The sequence below is a fragment of the Chrysemys picta genome, chromosome 3 (genome assembly GCF_011386835.1).
Source record: "Chrysemys picta bellii isolate R12L10 chromosome 3, ASM1138683v2, whole genome shotgun sequence".
Lineage (NCBI taxonomy): Eukaryota > Metazoa > Chordata > Testudines > Emydidae > Chrysemys > Chrysemys picta.
Window position 1 is genome coordinate 123,202,370 of NC_088793.1, and position 18,687 is coordinate 123,221,056.

The window sequence follows — 18,687 nt, forward strand, 5'->3', positions numbered from 1 at the left end:
AGACTCAACCATCCTTTCAAGGACTTCGTCCAGAGCTTTGCAGAGGGAGAGAATGATGCAAGAAATCCTGTAGACCTCTCACTCAAAAATAAAACTTCACAGGGCCTTCTTAATCTGGCAAGATCCACTGCCTGGATGAGATCCCTGAGCCAGGCAAACTAGAGAACTTGTGGAATCTAGAACACCCCATCCGAAGTCCTAAACTTGAGTCAGAAGTAGGATTGACAGAGGTATGAAAACTGAACATTCTATCAGTTTCAGGGTATAAGCTACCCTGCTGTGAGTTGTAGTTTGTATGAGTCAGTCATCTAGATATGGATAACTCTACAGACCCTGATGGTGTAGCTATGTGCCACAGCAGCCAATCACGTGACGGAGTTGTAGCTAGCCCAAAGAGTACTATCTTGCAGTAAGCTTTGCCCGCCATAAACCTGAGGTTTTCTTTGCTTCTGCCTTATCAAGATGTGGAATTAGGCTGTACCGCGATAAAGGGCCCGGGAACAGTCCTCAGAGTTGAAACTAGGGATTAGATTCACAGAGAATTAGTTTCTGTGGATATTTGAATAATAATTGTTGTTGTCCTTCTCTAGATAGAGTTCAGTCCACTATTTTTTGGGGAATAAGAAAATACCAGGAATAAAATCTCTTTCCTTGCTAAAATGATCTTTCCCTGGAGTGTGGCGTTGTGTAGACTCTATAGTCAGACCAAGAGTTTGAGCGTCTCTGCATATTCCAACTCTTGGGATGTGCTGGCAATGCAGTCTGAAACAGTGAAATCCTCTAATAGCACTATCCATTGGAGCATTGTCGCATCCTTTGTTTCTCCTCTGGTTTCAAACATTGGGAGAGCAAGGCTAGAAAGGGGTAGGAGGGATGCGCCAACCACTTCTATCCCTGCCTGTGCCTACTGAGGTCCAAAGTTGGGAGCTCATTTGGAAGTACAGTTCAGCTCTTTGGGAGCAAAATTGATTTAGAAGAAAAACTAAGAGAAATGGAAATTGATTTCCTTAAGAATTCAGATGGGCCAAAAAGCCACAATTCTGCAATCAAGAAAGAGGACAATTTTGGCTAATTAGAAGTGTGTGTGTGTGTGTGTGTGTGTGTGTGAGAGAGAGAGAGAGAGATACAGACATACAAAAGGGGCAGTAGATCACAACTTCTAATGTATATAGATTGCTAAGTATAGAAAATTGATAAGAGAAGCTAAAGACATCAATGAAAATCAATAAACTGGCTGATATAAGGACAATGAGGAGTTCAAGTACATTAGCGAAAAAGTATTAAAAATGGTATAGGCTTATCACTAGGTAGTGATGATAAAATTGTTGTTGCAGAAAATGCAGAACAGATATTTCTGTTGTGGATTTGGAAAGAAGCAGGATGATGTAATTGTATCCCATGAGGATTATGAACTTCTTTCCAGTCCGTTAGTAACTGTGAGGAAGATGTTGAACATCAACTAGAGAAAAACATTTCTAAATCAGCAGTTCTGGCGCCTTGCACCCAATAGTTCAGTGAGATCTGTGTCCTGCTGCTGTTCACTTTTAATAAATTTTGGAGTATCAAGAGAAATTCCAGGAGACTGGAAGTGTGTTAATATGTCAAAGAAACCTGAATTAATTCTGTGAGATTGCAAGCTAGCTTGAGAGAGAGAACCGTATTGCTGAAATATATTTAGACTTTTTAAAAGTGATTGGTTTCACGTGACATTCTTATTTTTAAAAAACTGTACAATATCAGTAGAGCATATATTAAATGGATGAGGAGCTGGGCTAGCTTCTGATTCCAGTCTCCTTGTTTATCCAGTCCTAGTCTCCCCCTCTCCACATCCATTCCCAGAGTCTTTGTCCACCCATTCTCCGTACGCCTCACCCCCCCCTGCCCCCACCAACTTCTTGGTCTCCTTGACCAATCAGTCCCAGCTCTCTCCCTGCATCCCAGCTCTTTGTCAGAGATCTGTCTCTACATCCCTATTCCCTCCATACTAATTCTTAGTCCTAGTGTCTTTGTCCAGCCAGTCCCAGTCACCTCCCCTTCCCTCCTCCCCCCAAATTCCTTGCCCTATTTCAGTGTTCTCCCTCCTTGTATCTGGTTTCTGGTAATCTTAAGTTTCCCTGTCCAACTCTGTTTCCACAGGCCCAAGCTGCACAGCTGGTTCATTCCAGTAGTGCACCGAGTCTCAAACTCATGGGTGGGCCCCCCTGGATAGGCATGGAATGCATTCTGGGGGTGAGTGAGATGCTTTAGGGAAAAACTCACTGTGCAAATTTTACCCACAGCAATGAATAACTAGCAACGGTGGTTCCTCCAGACATATCAGGTTCTCAGATGGAGTTGTGCATTTTGCCGGATTTCTGTTAAGCTTCCATAGCATTATACAAAGTCGTTGCCATCTGTACTTAATCCATTTGCTACAACACGGTGTGCCCATTTAATTGTAAGCATGGACCACAATCGCAGTTTTGCTTTTTCTCTTAGTACAATGAATCATTAGCTCATTCATGCAACAGGGAAAAAAAATTCCTCCAGAGAAAAAAAGAAACCAAAACTGATTCAAGTGAAGTACCACCGTATATATCCGTATATGTACTTGTGTGGTGTGGGGAGGCGTAAACTATTACAGACACAAAGAAGCAGGGCATGATTAAATAATTTTGAGAACCACTGCAATAGTGTGAATGTGCAGAGGTCATCATGAAGACCTCGGTTATGTAAGAAAACCTTCATTTCTTAATGGTTACACCATTTTCTCATTTTTGATAATGGATCCCCATCATGTCATTGGTCTCCGAGTACTTGATTTAGTCCAGGGGGTCTCAAACTGGGGGTTGGGAGGTCATTAAATGGGGGTTGCGAGCTGTCAACCACCACCCCAAACCCTGCTTGCCTCCAGCATTTATAATGGTGTTAAATATATAAAAAAGGGTGTTTAATTTATTGGGGTGGGTCGCACTCAGAGGCTTGCGATGTGAAAGGGGTTCCCAGAGACCCACTGATTTAGTTCTTTATTGGAATGCCAATATCTAAAGTTATCTTTACAGCATGCATCAGGGATGGGGAAAGGAGTCTCGTGCTAATAATTTACGCTAACAATTACTTTCATGTGGATGAATCTCAGTGGTTGTGAAAGTCTATTTTAGATTTAGAGTAAAGGGTAAGAACCAGGAGAGGCTGGGTTGATGGCTAGATATACAGTTTTCCAAATGTTTTCAATCTCTTTCGACATGGGACTCAGTCACCTTCTGTTTCTTGTCATCAACTCTTTCCCACATTGGATTGTGGTCACAGCAGGAAAGAATAGTGGAGAAACTGCTCTGGGGTTAGCTGTGGGTCATATATTGCTCAGACTGCACATAAAGCATATCTGAATAAAATGTGAGATTGTTATGTTGTCACTGAGCACAATTGTTCTTTGTGTTTTGGCATTTGGTGCTATTGTGTAGAACAGTTGGGAGAATGTGGTTTGGATAAAAATGAGGGGGGCATATTGAGCTGATTGAGGAATTGGTCAAGTGTTGTTGTCCTGGAGTCCCCAAGAATCTTTGAGCATTCCTTCATTTTTTTTCCCCTAGATAATTTGTTGAGTGTACAATGACCCAATTTGCTAAAAATATGAAGTTAGGCGCGACAAACCAGCAGTGAGTAGGAAAAGTGGAAATGCAGCAGGAACTACAGCACCTAGAGAAATGGATGAAATCAATATAGTTGTGGTAAACAAAGGTAAATCCAAGGAGTTCTCTTGGATGGAGATTTTATATATATATATATATATATATATATATATATATATATATATATATATATATATATATATATATATATATAATAAAAAAAACGTATTGATGTACCGTGGAAATACTTTGGAGATGTCTGTGGTTGGAGATGGTATTCAGAAAATTGTACAAAGTATGTATAAAGATTACACCAAAGAGATAATCCGTTCTGTCTACATGCATAGTTGGGGGGTATATTTAGTATCAGTTGCAGAGCTGGGTAAAATGTTGGGGCAAAACTTATTTATTTATTTATTTATTTTGGGTGAAAAATGCAGATTGAGCAACATCAAAACATTTTGTGAACGCATGTCAGTTTTGCCAAATTATTCATGTCAGAGGGAGGGGGAGTTGAAAAAGTCGAAATGTTTTGTTTTGAAATGTTGAAAACAACTTTTTTTTTTACTACTTGGTTCACTGAAAATTTCAAAAAAATCTAATGTACAGTCTACCTGAAACATTTTTTTTTTTTTAAATTGGGATTGCCACAGCTCTACTCAGTTCTAATCTTACCATTAACATATTTTAAAATATTTATTACATTTTTATTTTTATGAACGCTAATAAAAGTTCAGTCCGGACAGTCTTTTAATAATGTACTAAAATACATTAAATAAAGTAATTTTTTAGAGAAATTGATTAAATCCATATAATTGAGGTAAGTAAAGGTAAATGCCAAGAGTTGCAAAAGCTTCAAAAGGTGTTTGAAGAATATTCAGTGAACTACATTTGTGCAGTCTAGGTAGAATATCAAGGGGCAAACATGATACTTAGAACTGTCAGAAAAGTCATGAAACTATGCACTTCTGTGTAGATGTAAATAGGTAATGGGTTAAAAATCAAGCTAATGTTAAAATAATTTAAAATCCTGTTGTAAAAGTTAAATCAGTAGACTAGAATAACCTGTAAAAGCTATTGTGAAGTATATAGAACACTTGTGATCCAGACTTATCTTATAGTATCTGAGCACCTCACAAGTGTTAATGTATTTACTCTCTCAACTCTCCCATGAGGTAGGGTAGTGCTGTTATCCCCAATTTACAGATGTGAAATTGAGGCACAGGGAGGATAAGTGACTTGCCCATGATCAGACAAGAAGTCTCTGCCAGAACAGGGAATTGACTCCAGCTCTCCTAAATCCAAGGCTAATGCCCTGATCCCTGGACCATCCTCTCTCTCTCTTGAACAAGATTACAATGGTAAATGAATCTTATTTTCTAATGGAATAGAACACATTAGAAATCAAGGATCAAGTACTTCAGTAAAATTGTGAAATTGAGGTACACCAAATATATTAAATTTTGTTTTATAATAAGTGCAAATTTTATGTCCAGTAATGTATAGTAATGCTCAACACACTGTAAAATCTGTGTTGCTCATACCATTATTTTCAAAAGATAGCTTTTTAGAAATGCTGAACTGGTTATAATCTGGTCATTTTTTTATTTGAATTTAGTTCCCTATTGATAGTTCGTTAAATTGCATTTTAAGATTTCCTATTAGCAGAGTAATTTATTTTATAGTGACATATTGCATTGCTTATAGCCAAAATATAGCCAAAAGATATTCATTTTTGTCAGTTTTCTTAATGATATTGATTGTCATAGAACAGGAAAATTTGCTTAGTATTGATCAACAGAATTAATTATTAACTTAGATTCAATGGGGTACATACAGAAGGGGTGTTAAACCTAGTATAGATTATCTTAAATGTGTGCTCTGTATAATTATCTGTTAGTTTAATTGGTAACTGCTAATGGATTTCAGTCATTAGTTTAAATATAATTAAAGCTCCATGTATTCCATGACTACAGAATATGGTGAGGAATCTGCCCATTGCTGGAGAATTGTTCTCTTGAACCACACTTTCATTTAAAAAAAAAAAAAAATCTCTAGTCGTTATGGTGGCAAAAAACTTTGAAAACATGAACTGAGTTTGAACTGATGCTATTTCTGCAGATTGCCTGAAACAAAGTCTGGTCCACACTTGTGTGTTTTGTCAGTATACTGTTTCGATTAGAGGACTGATTCTTTCACTGAAACAATTACACTGGTACGAACACTAGCATGGACACAGATATACTGATATAAATGTGCCTGATACCAGTATACCGTCTTCCCCTTACTGTATGAGAATACACTATACCAAGATAAACACCCAGATAACTGTGTCCACACTAAGAGCATTATATTGTTTTAACTGTGTGTGTATAGGGAACTGTGTGTAGGTACATACACACCCCTCCACCTGTTAAACAAGATTATTGTTTTAACAAACTTTTTTTTTAAAGTCAGATTTTTTTTTCTATAGGAAAATCCCATTTAAAGGAGATTTATTTTCTTTAAAGCTGTCTGTAATTGTCTTATGCACTGAGTTCCATTGCAAATCGCACATGGAACTGGTGACCTAGTTGTGGAAGTGTTCCTGGGTGAGATCCTCACCCATGCTCCAGACCTTTCATGCCAGGTAGAAGGCTAGACCAGCAGCATAAAGGGGCATCTGATGTAGGAGTTGTGGAAGACAGCCATTATGTTGCCTCCCAAGGACCACCTAATAACTCTGCATAAAGGGCATGCAAGGGTGGGGCTGGAAGCAGAGAGCTCTGCTGGTGCTGCAGCCGTATCTCACGGTGCTGTGGATATTCCACACAGCGCTGCAGCCCATAGGGAAGATATGGGAGGCTGCAGTAACTTAGATCCACAGGGCTGTTATGTTAGTGGACACTCCAACTCCCAGCAGAGCCCAGAATTGGCTTAAAACCACTATAACCTTGCCTCGTCCTGAGGTGAGAGTTTTGTGTTGGGCCTGTAAGAGGTGCAGTACAGTATCTCCCCTCATATCCGTAAACAGTGAGTAATCCATAGTGCCATCTAGATCTCCAAAACAAAAAACTATCAGTCATTGATCATGTCAGTTCCCTATTTTACCTAGTGAATTTCAGGTTGAAAATATACCACTTGTTTATAACCCACAATTGTCTTGAAAGAGGTACTTGGTGTACAATGTATCCCAAGCTACTTAAATAAGATATCATTTTAAATAATGCTATATGGTTAAAGGCCTGACATAAAATATTAACTTCATTTAGTTCACATTCAATGTAGGAGAAATTATGCTCGCCCAGTAACTCAAAATATTAATATTATTCTTTTATAGAAGAGAAGTGAATGCACCAAGATAAATGTTATATGTACAATAAGCTACAACATTTTTTCCCCTAACCAGGAATAGCACAGCCAGTCCCTGCTTTAATGTTTTAGTGTTGTTTTCCAGCAGCTTTCTGTATGTGAACTCTCACCATTAGGAGCTCAGTAGGAGTGAAAGCCTTCGTTAATTTGCCTGACTATAAGTGCACAATTAAAGCAGTGTATCAGCAAGGGGTTAGGACGATCAGTGTGTTCTGATGCTTCATGTTATGGAATTACTTCTGTTGCTCAAATAGATACTGTAATTAGTAAATTATTTTAAACCTGTTTTCTTCAGAGGGCTGAGTCACAATGCTTTTATCACAATGCTTGAAAAAAATTTTAAACTCTGGGTTTTTGCTGTTTAGCTAATGTTTATTTCAGTTATATGCAGCCTACTTTTAAAATATCAGATAGTTTTATGAAATGTTAATGTCAGTAGTGTATCAGTATTTGAATAAAATATTAAATGTTGGTCACAGTTTTGTTACAATCCTATCCAGGCTTTTTTACAACTGTTCAAATTTGTGGCAATAATGGAAATAGAAACCTGTTATAATAGTCTTCCATATTATGTTTAAGCCGCTATTAATACTTTAACAGATTAATGAGTTCTGTCCAGTTATCTCAGGCAGATTACCAGTATAGTAAATTAACCATTTTTAATGGAATTTGCTAGAAATCATGTCATCTGAAGCATTGTTCTAGAGAATGCTACAATGTTTTGTGATGTTGGATCCTCAGATGATGACAATTATCTGGCAACATGAATTGTGCTCCCTGGGGACTATATCTTTGGTACTTTAATGTTTGTTTTAGAAATCTATTTTGCTTGCAAAGTATAACAGATTTTATTACTGTATTTTATTCTAGCGCACCAGTGCAGTACTAGTTCCATAAACGTATTCCCTTGTGAACACCGTTCTTTAGTGCTTAGGGTCCCTGTGTCCAAATTTTTATTTTCTAAAAGCTGCTGTTGGGGGTTCTCTGCTCTGTCAACTCAAGATTGGTTTCAGACACTATTTTGTGTAGAACAGGTTAGATAGCTGAAAACTTCAAGTAAAAGTTTTCATTTGTCACTTTTTAGAATATGTTCCCTGATCTTTTGGGCCAGAGACATGTACAGAATTTTAAAGAAAATAATGTTTCCGTTATGTAGTTTAAACCAACAGATATTGGGTGTGTTCTACCCTTTTTCCTTCAGGCAGGTGAAACCAATTATAGTGAAAAAAATTTGGACTTTGCCCCATCTCTTCTCTTTCAAACGTGCTCACCACGTGATCCCTTTCCACTGCTAACCTGGGAAATCAAGGGTTTGCAGAGAAAGGAGAGAAGAGAGGGGCACAAGAAAGTGTCCATCACTTCTTGTGCCCCTCTCTTCTCTCCTTTCTCTGCAGGTGAGCAATGGCTTATCATTCCTATCCCCTATCTCCACCGCTAGGGCCCAAAACGATGGGGATAGTCTCTTTTCTCCCTTCAGATAAGAATTGTTAGACCTGCTGTTTCATGTTCTAGTTTTTTGGGCTCAGCTGCCTCAGTGTTTGGCCTACCATATACATGTAATCCTGCCGTTTGCTGTCTCTTGTGTTTTGAATTTAGCATGTTGTACATTAAAAAGCATCTTGTATGCATTTCACTATAGTGTGTTAAATTCAAAAGATGGCAACAGAAGGCAGTTACATTTGAATCCCTAACACCTATCCCATACTTTTACAACATTGGGCTCCTTTTCTTCTCTTCACCCCTCCAATGCTTAAATCTTAACTTTCAATATCAGAATTAGTGAAAGCAGTAGCTTCATAAAATGTCATTAATAAATAGGTATTTTTTGAATGAAATAGTTGGGTACCAATGTATTCATACATATTTCTATTTTTGTTTTGCAACGTCACTCTGAAGACTTAATGTGCTATAATGTAGACATATACTCCTATTAAAGCTTTACAAAGCATTGAATGAAAGTTCACATTCATTGGACTTTCCTTGTCATTGTCCCTCTTGGACTACAGCCGTTCTTTTGATAGTCCTCTGAGGGCTCCAGATGTTGTCTCTGACCCTTCCTCACCAATCATCCACACAGTTGCAGTGGAACGCTCCTCTTCCTGGCAATTTATGAACATCTAGTGCAAAAGTAAAAGCGAGCAGTAGATTATCATACTGTTCTCTGCTGGTTTAACAATGTTAATCTGATTTCTCATAATAGGATTTAAAAATATGGTTCAGGTTGGTTCCTATTAAGGTACTGTTTGTTTCCATCTTTATAAAAGAAAATGTAACTTACTTTTGCTTAGGATAATCTTTTAAAAATTTAATCTGAATTGTGTAAATGGTAATTTACTCTGAGATGAAAGCCAAGGTACCAGAGTATTGACCATGATATGGTGAGTGGGCCAAATACGCCTCAAATGTCCTTTGGTGGATTCTTCTGTAGCAGATTAAATTATGGCAGAGAGCACACAGTGAATCTTCTGAGCTTTTGTTGTCAGACTGTACCCCTGTAAATGAAGGTTATTTTTCTCTTCTCTCAGCTCCTGAAATTCTTATAAGTAATCTTCCAATCAGTAGTATTTAAAATGTTACTTAACATGTTTGTAAAAATAGAGGTTTAGATGACACACTTCCCAACAATCTCAGTAGCTGATACAGTACATGTGAGGAGAAATATTTTATGTATTGATACACTTTATGTTCATGTATGTCTTCCCATTCCTCCAGTATAACAAATCATAGAATCATAGAAATGTAAGACTGTTAATTGACAGCTGAACATTTCTCTTTTGCAGTGGAGTTTTTAAAAGGCGAACATGGCAGTAGAATCTTTGACCAAATGTAGAATCATAAAATTTAGAACTGGAAGGGACCTCAGTAGGTCAACTAATTCAGTCCCCAACACTGAGGCAGGGCTAAGGATTATCTAGACCAGTGTCAGGCAACCTGTGGCCCATCAGGGTAATCTTATTGTGGGCCGCGAGACATTTTGCTGATGTTGACCGTCCTCAAACTCAGCCCCCCGCAGCTCCCAGTGGCCACGGTTCGTCATTCCCGGCCAATGGAAGCTGCAGGAAGCAAGCGTGCCTAGCCTGTTCTTGGTCTTTCTGTTTCTTTGTGTGTGTGTGTGTGTGTGTGTGTGTGTAAAATGTTTTGTTGTCCTTAGCTAGCTTAATTTCATTTTTGGCCTTTCTAATTTTGTCCCTGCATGGTTGTAGTGTTTTTAATGTTCATTCTTCATAATATGACCTAGCTGCCACTTTTTGTATTACTCTTTTTTGAGTTTCAGGTCATTTAACATCTCCTGGTTAAGCCAGTGGGTCTCGTATCGTACTTCCTATCTTTCCGACACATTGGGATGGTTTGCTCTTGTGCACTTAATAATGTTTCTTTAAAAACTGCCAACCCTCCTGAACTCTTTATTCCTTTAGATTTGCTTCCCATGGGATCCTACTTACCAATTCTCTGAGTTTGCTTAAGTCTGCCTTTTTCAAGATTTTTGTCTTTATTCTGCTGTTTTCCCTTCTGCTTTTCTTTAAAACCATGAGTTCTGTCATTTCATGATCACTTTCACCCATCTTCAAATTCTCAACTAGTTCCTCCCTGTCAGAATCAAATCTCCCGTAATCACTCTGTACCTTCTGTAATAAAAAGTTGTTTCCAATGCATTCCAAGTAATTGTTGGATAATCCATGCCCTGCTGTATCATTTTCCCAACAGATGTCTGGATAGTTCAAGTCTCCCATCACTACCAAGTCCTGTGGTTTGGATGATTTTGTTCTTTTAAAAAAAAAAAAAAAAAAAAAAAGGGCCTCATCCAACTCTTCTTCCTGGTTAGGTGGTCTATAGTGGACACCTATATCACCTTTTGGTTTTTTACCCCTTTTATCCTTACCCACATATGCTCAATAGGTCTGTCTCCCTCTTCTATTTCAACCTCAGTGCAAGTATATACATCTTTGATATACGAAGCAACGCCTCCTCCTTTTTTTCCCTGCCTGTCCTTCATGAACAAGCTGTACCATTCTATACCAATATTCCAGTTGTAAATTATCCCACCAAGTCTCTGTTCTACTGTCATAATTGTGATTAATTACTAGTATTTCTAATTCTTCCTGTTTGTTCCCCATATTTCTTGTATTAGTTTAGACATCTAAGATCATTTGATTTTTCCCTTCTGTGTTCCCTCTTGTCTCCTTTGTCCCTGCTATATCCCCCAGACACTTTTCCCTTACGTTTTCTCATGCTTTAATTTTTATGCTTGTCTGTTCCATAGAAACTTTTATAATGGATTAAATATAAAATATTCCACACTATTTGTTAATGGTGGAATACTCAGGTTTTTATCACTTTAAATTACCTAGTAGTGTATTTGTTGATTAAAACGTGTATAAATAATAATAATAATAATAAAAAAAACTGGTTGAGAGTTGTTGGAAGGATTTAAAATAATTTGAATTTAAAATGTCACCTCTGAAATCAACACAGACTGCCTTCCATTTCTTGAAATATTAATTATTGGTTTGGGTTTTTTTGGTTTTTGAAAGGTAATGTTAAAAGCTTGTTCCACAAGTAGGTTTCAGAAGAATGTTCTGCTATGCCGAGTATGCTTTTAGCTCAATTTAATTGCAGAATTGTTAAGAACTGCCTCTGTATATACATGGTGGTACAAGATTTTTTTTTTCTGAATGTGTCTCAATCTGTCTTCAATGGGACTTAATTCTTTTAGAGCTTTTAGCCATTGTTTTTAATGTCTTAAAATATTACCATATTCTAATATTGCTCAGGTAGAGCAAACTTTCTGTTCACTCTCCATTTAAGACAAAAATATTAAGACTAACTCTTGTCATCCTAAGCAATTAAATCAGTCCAAAGATAAACCTGTATTTTATGTTCTGTTGCCTTCATTTTGAAGGAAAAATGCATATTTGTAAATACTTGAGATTAAGAGAAGATTGCCTTACTTTGCTTTTCTTGAGAGCAATTAATATGGGGTGGCTGCGGTAGCATTCCTTGAAATTGCTGAGGTTTTTGGGTGACGGTCCCTATGTGTATTCCATACCAGCGGTGAATACCTATCTGCCACCTTCTGCCTGGATCCAACAGCATTGCAAGCACAGAACAAGTCCAAGTCAAAGTTCATAAGTGCTCACATGGCCATTGCAGCAAGTCCCTGTTGCAGACTGCAGCGAAGTACAGCTTCGAAGTACAGCCCCAAACCATGCCAGGTCATGCCTCCCCACTTCAGCAGTCAGTGGGATGTACCCTGGACACCTGGGCTAGTCAAATCACTGCTCCAAACTCGCACTCAGACCTGCCAGATCCACCCTTGCCACTGCCCTTGGCACGGCAGCCCTCTACCCTGGCGGATGCACCGCTCCTCCTGGGCCAGAGACCACACCTGGCGATTGTGGGACTGACTGCACTGATGGTTCCACCGCTACCGGTGGTCTCTTTGGACGCCACAGCTACTCAGCCAGCAGAGGAACCATCATTCTCCCCAGTGTCCAGGAGCAGCTCTGACTCCTGAGCGTGACAGCTGCATCAGGCAGGGTGCGCTGTGGCACCACCACCTTGATACGCATACCTTTGGGGCCTGTAGTACCCCAGGACCCGACCCTTATGGGCACACTGGCCACCACGCAACCCATACCACCATCCATATCCACTGTCACAGGCCTCACACCCTTCCATCTGAGCCCCTGTGCTGGAACCATCCAGCTCAGATCTGGAAACAGATACTGAGCAGGAGCTGGTACCGCCAGCTGCGTCATCCTCTCCTGTCAATGTACCAATTCCCCCCAGCCCTCTTGCCTCCTGATGGTCATACCTTTGGAGAAAGTCCTGGATGAACATCACCATCTGCTAGACATCCTCTAACCAAGGGTACCATCTCATGTTGCCCTGCCCGTAAAAAACTATATCCTTCAACCTACATGGGTACTCTGGCACACACCAGCTTCATGCACCCCCACACCTAAGAGAGTGGAATGCAGGTATTTTGTCCCAGCCAAGAGGGCTGACTTTCTTTCCTCCCTCTTCTCTCCCTCCCCCCCCCCCCCCCCCCCACGCCACTTCACAGGTGGTGAATGTGGAGACTAAACATATCTCCAGACCCCCAGATAGAGCAGCAAAGCACCCTGACCTCCTAAGCCGCAAGATTTACTCTGCAGCCCTGCAGTTCCGCATATCCAACTACCAGATTCTGCTAGGTATGACTTTAATAACTGCGTCAAGATAGCAAAGTTCCTGGAGGATCCGTCACAGGACAAGCAACAGATCTTCCAGACCCTGGTGGAGGAAGGCCACCTGATGGCCAAGGTTAGCCTCCAAGCTGCAGTGGATGCAGTGGATATGTCGTCCTGCTCTCCTGCCACAGGCATCATCATGCAAAGAGACTCCTAGCTGCAATCCTTTTGGCTGCCCCAGGGAGATCCAGACCTCCCCTTCAACAAGGACAAGTTGTTCTCTTCTAAGAGAGTCCCTCCACTCTCTGTAAGTCTTGAGAGCAAGAATCCACTATCTCAGGATTTACACCCCAGCGCCCCATTGAAAACCAGAGGTCACACTTCCGTGCACCATACCAGCCCAATTACACTCCGTATCAGGAGCCTCTATGATGCTGCCCTATATCATCGCATCCGCAACCATCAGCCATCTCCTCCACCATAACATGGAATCAACCATAGACCCAGTTTTGACAGGCATTTGAAGAGCTGCGAGCCCCCCACATCACCATCCCCAGCCTCCTCTACCACCTTTGAGGGCCATCTTGCCCTATTCACCCACAACTGAGGCAAGATCACCATGGACTGTTGGGTACTGGAGAGCATACTGCACGGTTACTCTATCGAGTTTCTTACCTTCCCATCCTATTGGGGTCCCCTCATGGGCACTTCCTGGGAATCTCTTGCGTTGCAGCCTCCTTCAGCATGAAGCTGATGCCGTCCTGATGAAAGGTGCAATTGAACCAGTGCCTGACCCTTTTGTCGGCAATGGCTTCTACGCCCCATACTTTCTCATCCAAAAAAAGGGAGGAGGTCTCCATCCTTTACTCGATCTCCAACTACTCAACACCTTCATCAGGAAGTCAAGTGCCATATGGTGACACTTGCATTAATTATTCCCTCCCTTCCCCAGGGACCATAGTTTGCAGCCCTTGACATGAAAGACACATACTTCCACATTGACATCCATCCGGCCCACCGTAGGTTGCTTCACTTCATAACCACTACCAGTTCAGAGTTCTTGCCTTTGGCATTGCAGCGGCCCGAAGGGTATTTACCAAAGTCTTCTCGATCGTCATGGCCCAACTGTGTTCCCTTACTTAGATGATTGGCTACTGGTGACATCAACCCTCGCCGAAACATACGTCGACCATCCGTGCTCTCTGCTTGCTCCTTGCCACTCTTGACATCTGTATGAATGAGGAGAAATATGTGCTTGTCCTGACGCAATCTGTTTAATTGGGGCGTGCCTGGATTCCATGGGAGTGCAGGCCTTCCTCCCAGCAGACAGTTTCGCCATCCTGACGGCCCTCATGGCAGCCCTAAATCGAAATCCACGCACCAAAGTGCGCTGCTGCCTCTGCCACCTCGGCCACATGGCGGCCTGCACCCATGTGACGCTGCATGCCCTCTTGCACATGTACTTTCTGGAATTGTGGCTCCTTTCTATCTGCAGACTCCACATCATCCACCTTGACACCATCCTGATTGTCCCATGCCCCATCCGGGCCGCCCTAGCTTGGTGGACTAATGCTGCCAAAGTGCTACTAGGCATCCCCTTCACCACTCCCACAGCCACCATCACCATGGATGCCTCCCTAGCCCATTGGGGAGCCCACCTGGACAGACATGCTGCCCAACGGGCTTGGACACAGTTCAAAGCATGCTTGCACATCAATATTCTGGAGCTGCAAGCAGTCCACTTAGCCTGCCATGCGTTCCTGCCCCTCATCCGAGCCCAACCCATTCAGCTCCTCTCCGACAATACCATTGCAGTGGCATACATAAACAGACAAGGGGGCACTGGGTCCCAGTCACTGTGTGATGATTGTGTCCACCACAATGTCACACTCCACGTGGTGTACCTCCCGGGGGCTCTGAACTCTCTGGCACACACGCTAAGCTTGACCTGGTTCCTCAATCAGGAGTAGGAACAATACAACCCCACTCTTCACTCTATCTGCAGTGTTTGGGGCATCCCTCGCTGGAACCTCTTTGCCACTTGCAAAAACTGTTAAGTTCCCGCTCTACTGCTCCCAGGAGGTCGGGGGCACGATTCGCAAGGAGATGCTCTCCTCTTTCCATGGTGGAGTGGTCTCAGCTATGCCTTTCTCCTTGTTCCCCTCCTCCTTCAAATCCTGTGCAAGATCCACCACAACCAGGCCACAGTCGTGGCAGTTCTGGTTTTCAGATCTGCTCAGACTCTCTGCCTGCCACCCAATCCGTCTCCCCACTCTGCCAGACCTCTTCACCCAGGACCGAGGCTGAGTTTGGCACCCTAACCCAAGCCCGCTTCGACTGACAGTCTGATTTTTGGATGGGGCTCACACATAGACAATGCCTGCTCAACATCTGTTTGGCAAATACTTATGCACAGCAAGGAAGATTCCACACAGGCGTGCTACACAGTGAAGTGGAAGCATTTCACCTACTGGGTGTAACATATCTGTCTCCTCCTTAAGGACATCTCCATCCCCACCATCCTGGACTATCTCTTAGAACTTAAGACTTCAGTCCTTGCCCTTAGCTCGGTCCGGGTCCACTTAGCAGTGCATAGTGCTTTCCTTCTGCCGGTGGATGGACACTTTGTCTTTACTCATCCCACCTGATTTCTCAGAGGGCTGTTGAACAACTTCCTACCAGTCCTTAAACTACCCCCACCCCTCCGAAACCTCAATCTTGTGCTCTCCACCCTCACCAGACCTCCCTTTGAGCCCCTTGCTACGTGCTCCCTTTCACACTTATCCCCTGGCACGACATCTGCTGAGCAGTGACCTGGCGCCCTGTACATACCTTCACAGCCCATTACTCCATCGACCAATGAGCAGCAGAAGGCAGTACCTCTTGCATCCTCGCACCCACCTCTAAGCTGATCACTTCCTGATACTCACCTGCATTTGGAATACACATGGGACCATCACTCAAAGATGAAGAGGTTACTTAGCTGGTAACTGGAGGTTCTTTGAGATGTGTAGTCCTTATTGGTATTCCATGACCCACCCACAATCCCCTCTGCTGCAGACTGGGCTAACCAGCGGTAACACGGTGACTGAAGGAGTGTTGCCCTGCATGGCCTCTTACAATCCCACCTGGAACATGAGGCAACGTATGCTGCACATGCAGGTCAACGGACACTGCTACTGAAAATTTCCAGCACATGGCGTGCATGCGCATCCGCATTTGAAATATAAATAGAGATGATGCATCTTGAAGGGCCTTTAGTTAAAGTACTTAAGTAATCTCTTATTTAACCAACAGTGTGCTTCATCTGTTTAGACACTGCTCTCTGGGACCATTTAGGCATTCAAGTTTTTTTTTTTTTTGTCCCCATCCTGCTCTTTCTCTATTCCATGTGCTGGAGGAAGGGGTTACTTGTTCTAAAAGAAATTTTATTCATTGCAGTGCTTGCTTTTTTTTTTTTTTAGTCTTACTCACTTTGCTGTTATTTTAAACAAAAGATAAGCTCTGAAGAGGAGTTATTTTAGTAGTCAACTGGAAATTTTGCAGTTTTATATTTATGCCCTCCCATTCACGTTAACTTTTTTAATTGTTTGAAAATTGTAAGTAAATTTTAGTACTGTCTTAGGTTAAGGTTGTTTATTTAAAAAAAAAAAAAAAAACTTGTATTCAGTTTTCAGATCTGCTCAGAACTTTCCGCTCACCACCCAATCCGTCTCCCCACTCCGGAAACTCTTGTCATCTGTTGAAGGCACAATACGTTGTGATGGTCGTTTTTTGTTTGGCTTTTTTAACCCTAAAGACAAAAAAGGGTGATAAAGATTTTATGAATATACAGTAGCCAAGGAAATTCAATAATTTCCAATGAGCCTTTGATTGAATTTATTTATTTATTTATTTTAGGAGGAACAAAACAGAGGCAAGCCCAACTGGGAACACCTGAATGAAGATTTACATGTACTAATCACTGTGGAAGATGCTCAAAACAGGAGCAGAAATCAAATTGAAGAGGGCTGTTGAAGAAGTGAAAAAATTACTGGTACCTGCAGTAAGTAATTACATTCAGATCTCTCCAAATTTTGAGCTGTGACTTCTAAAGTACAGATTCCAAGTAACATTCCAGTAGAAAGAATAAGGCTGCAGTACAGAAAACAGAAGTTTAAAAACATAGTTGTGAAAAATATATTTTGTAATGCCCCAGTTTTCTTAAAATTTAATTGGGATAGGTTGGGCAGGGGAGGGTGGAATTTGCAATAAATAGGGTTTAGGTTTTTTTCAGAGAGATTTTGATCTTTTTGTATGTGACATGATAAATGGAAATCTGATCCCATTAAGGGAATGCTAAGTAAAGTGTGCTGGAAGAAAATGTGATATGCTTTCATGTGTGTCTCTTCTATGAGAACACTGGTTTACTACTTTTAAGGGAAAATAGTAACTTTTCACTAAGCAATCACTCCATATCTCATCTCTGTCCTCCTCAAAGAAAACATGCACAACACCTTCAAAAGGCAAGCTCAGGAACTTAAATTTATAACACTCCTAGACACTAAAAAACATGGACTCAGTGGAGACATTGATTTTATATGGCTCATTCTAATAAATTTTAAGGAACAGGAGGGAAACTGAATTTTAGAATTAACAGGCTTTGTATGTATAAATATTGTTTATTTCACTTAGATTTCATACCTTTAATGTTGAATTCCCTATATTTATGATACGTTCGCAATTGTTTTACTATTAGGACTCAGTGGTTTTTAGAAGGAACACCAAATAGATGATTAGCCTGGAAATGCAAAACGAGTTGACTATTAAAGACAGAATGTGGATCACAGGCTTGGTCTACACTACCCCCCCCTAATTCGAACTAAGGTACGCAACTTCAGCTACGTGAATAACGTAGCTGAAGTTCGAAGTACCTTATTTCGAATTAGTTGAAACTTACCTTGGTCCACACTCGGCAGGCAGGCTCCCCCGTCGACTCCGCGGTACTCCTCTCGGCGAGCTGGAGTACCGCAGTCGACGGCGAGCACTTCCGGGTTCGACTTATCGCGTCCAGACTAGACGCGATAAGTCGAACCCAGAAGTTCGATTTCCAGCCGTCGAACTTGCCGGTAAGTGTAGCCAAGGCCACAGTATTAGATATAAGATGACCAAGGTAAATCACGAAGAAAATAAGAGATGAATTTGCTCCTTATTTTAAGCCAAGCATAACTTGTGGGCAATGAATGAATTATTTTTGCATACAATGAGCTGTTGAAGTAAGTAACTAATTTTCTTCCATGGTGCTGGCTAACACTTTTAGTTTTAAGTCTTAGTACTTCCATTATATAACATTATTTTCGGTTGTTTGTAGCTGTTAAATACTAGCTCTAAATTACTACTTAAATTAGAACAGTTTTCATAAAAATTTCTTCAATGCTTAATTGGCTATTTTAAGTTGTAAGAACGCAGTCAACTTTTACATAACTTCCCATGGTCCTCCACTTACAAGTGATTGTACGTAAAATATTTTTTCCTATTTTTAGTCAACAAGTACCAGTAAACAGCTATCCCTT

The 18,687-nt window shown here is 41.0% G+C and overlaps 1 protein-coding gene across 1 annotated transcript in view; it reads left to right on the forward strand.

The window, feature by feature from the left end:
- Positions 1–18,687, forward strand: part of QKI (QKI, KH domain containing RNA binding) — a 305,977-nt gene that overhangs the window by 203,562 nt on the left and 83,728 nt on the right. The window contains 2 exon segments of the mRNA XM_065590404.1: positions 17,036–17,122; positions 17,124–17,180. Coding sequence (XP_065446476.1) covers positions 17,036–17,122; positions 17,124–17,180 — 144 coding nt within the window.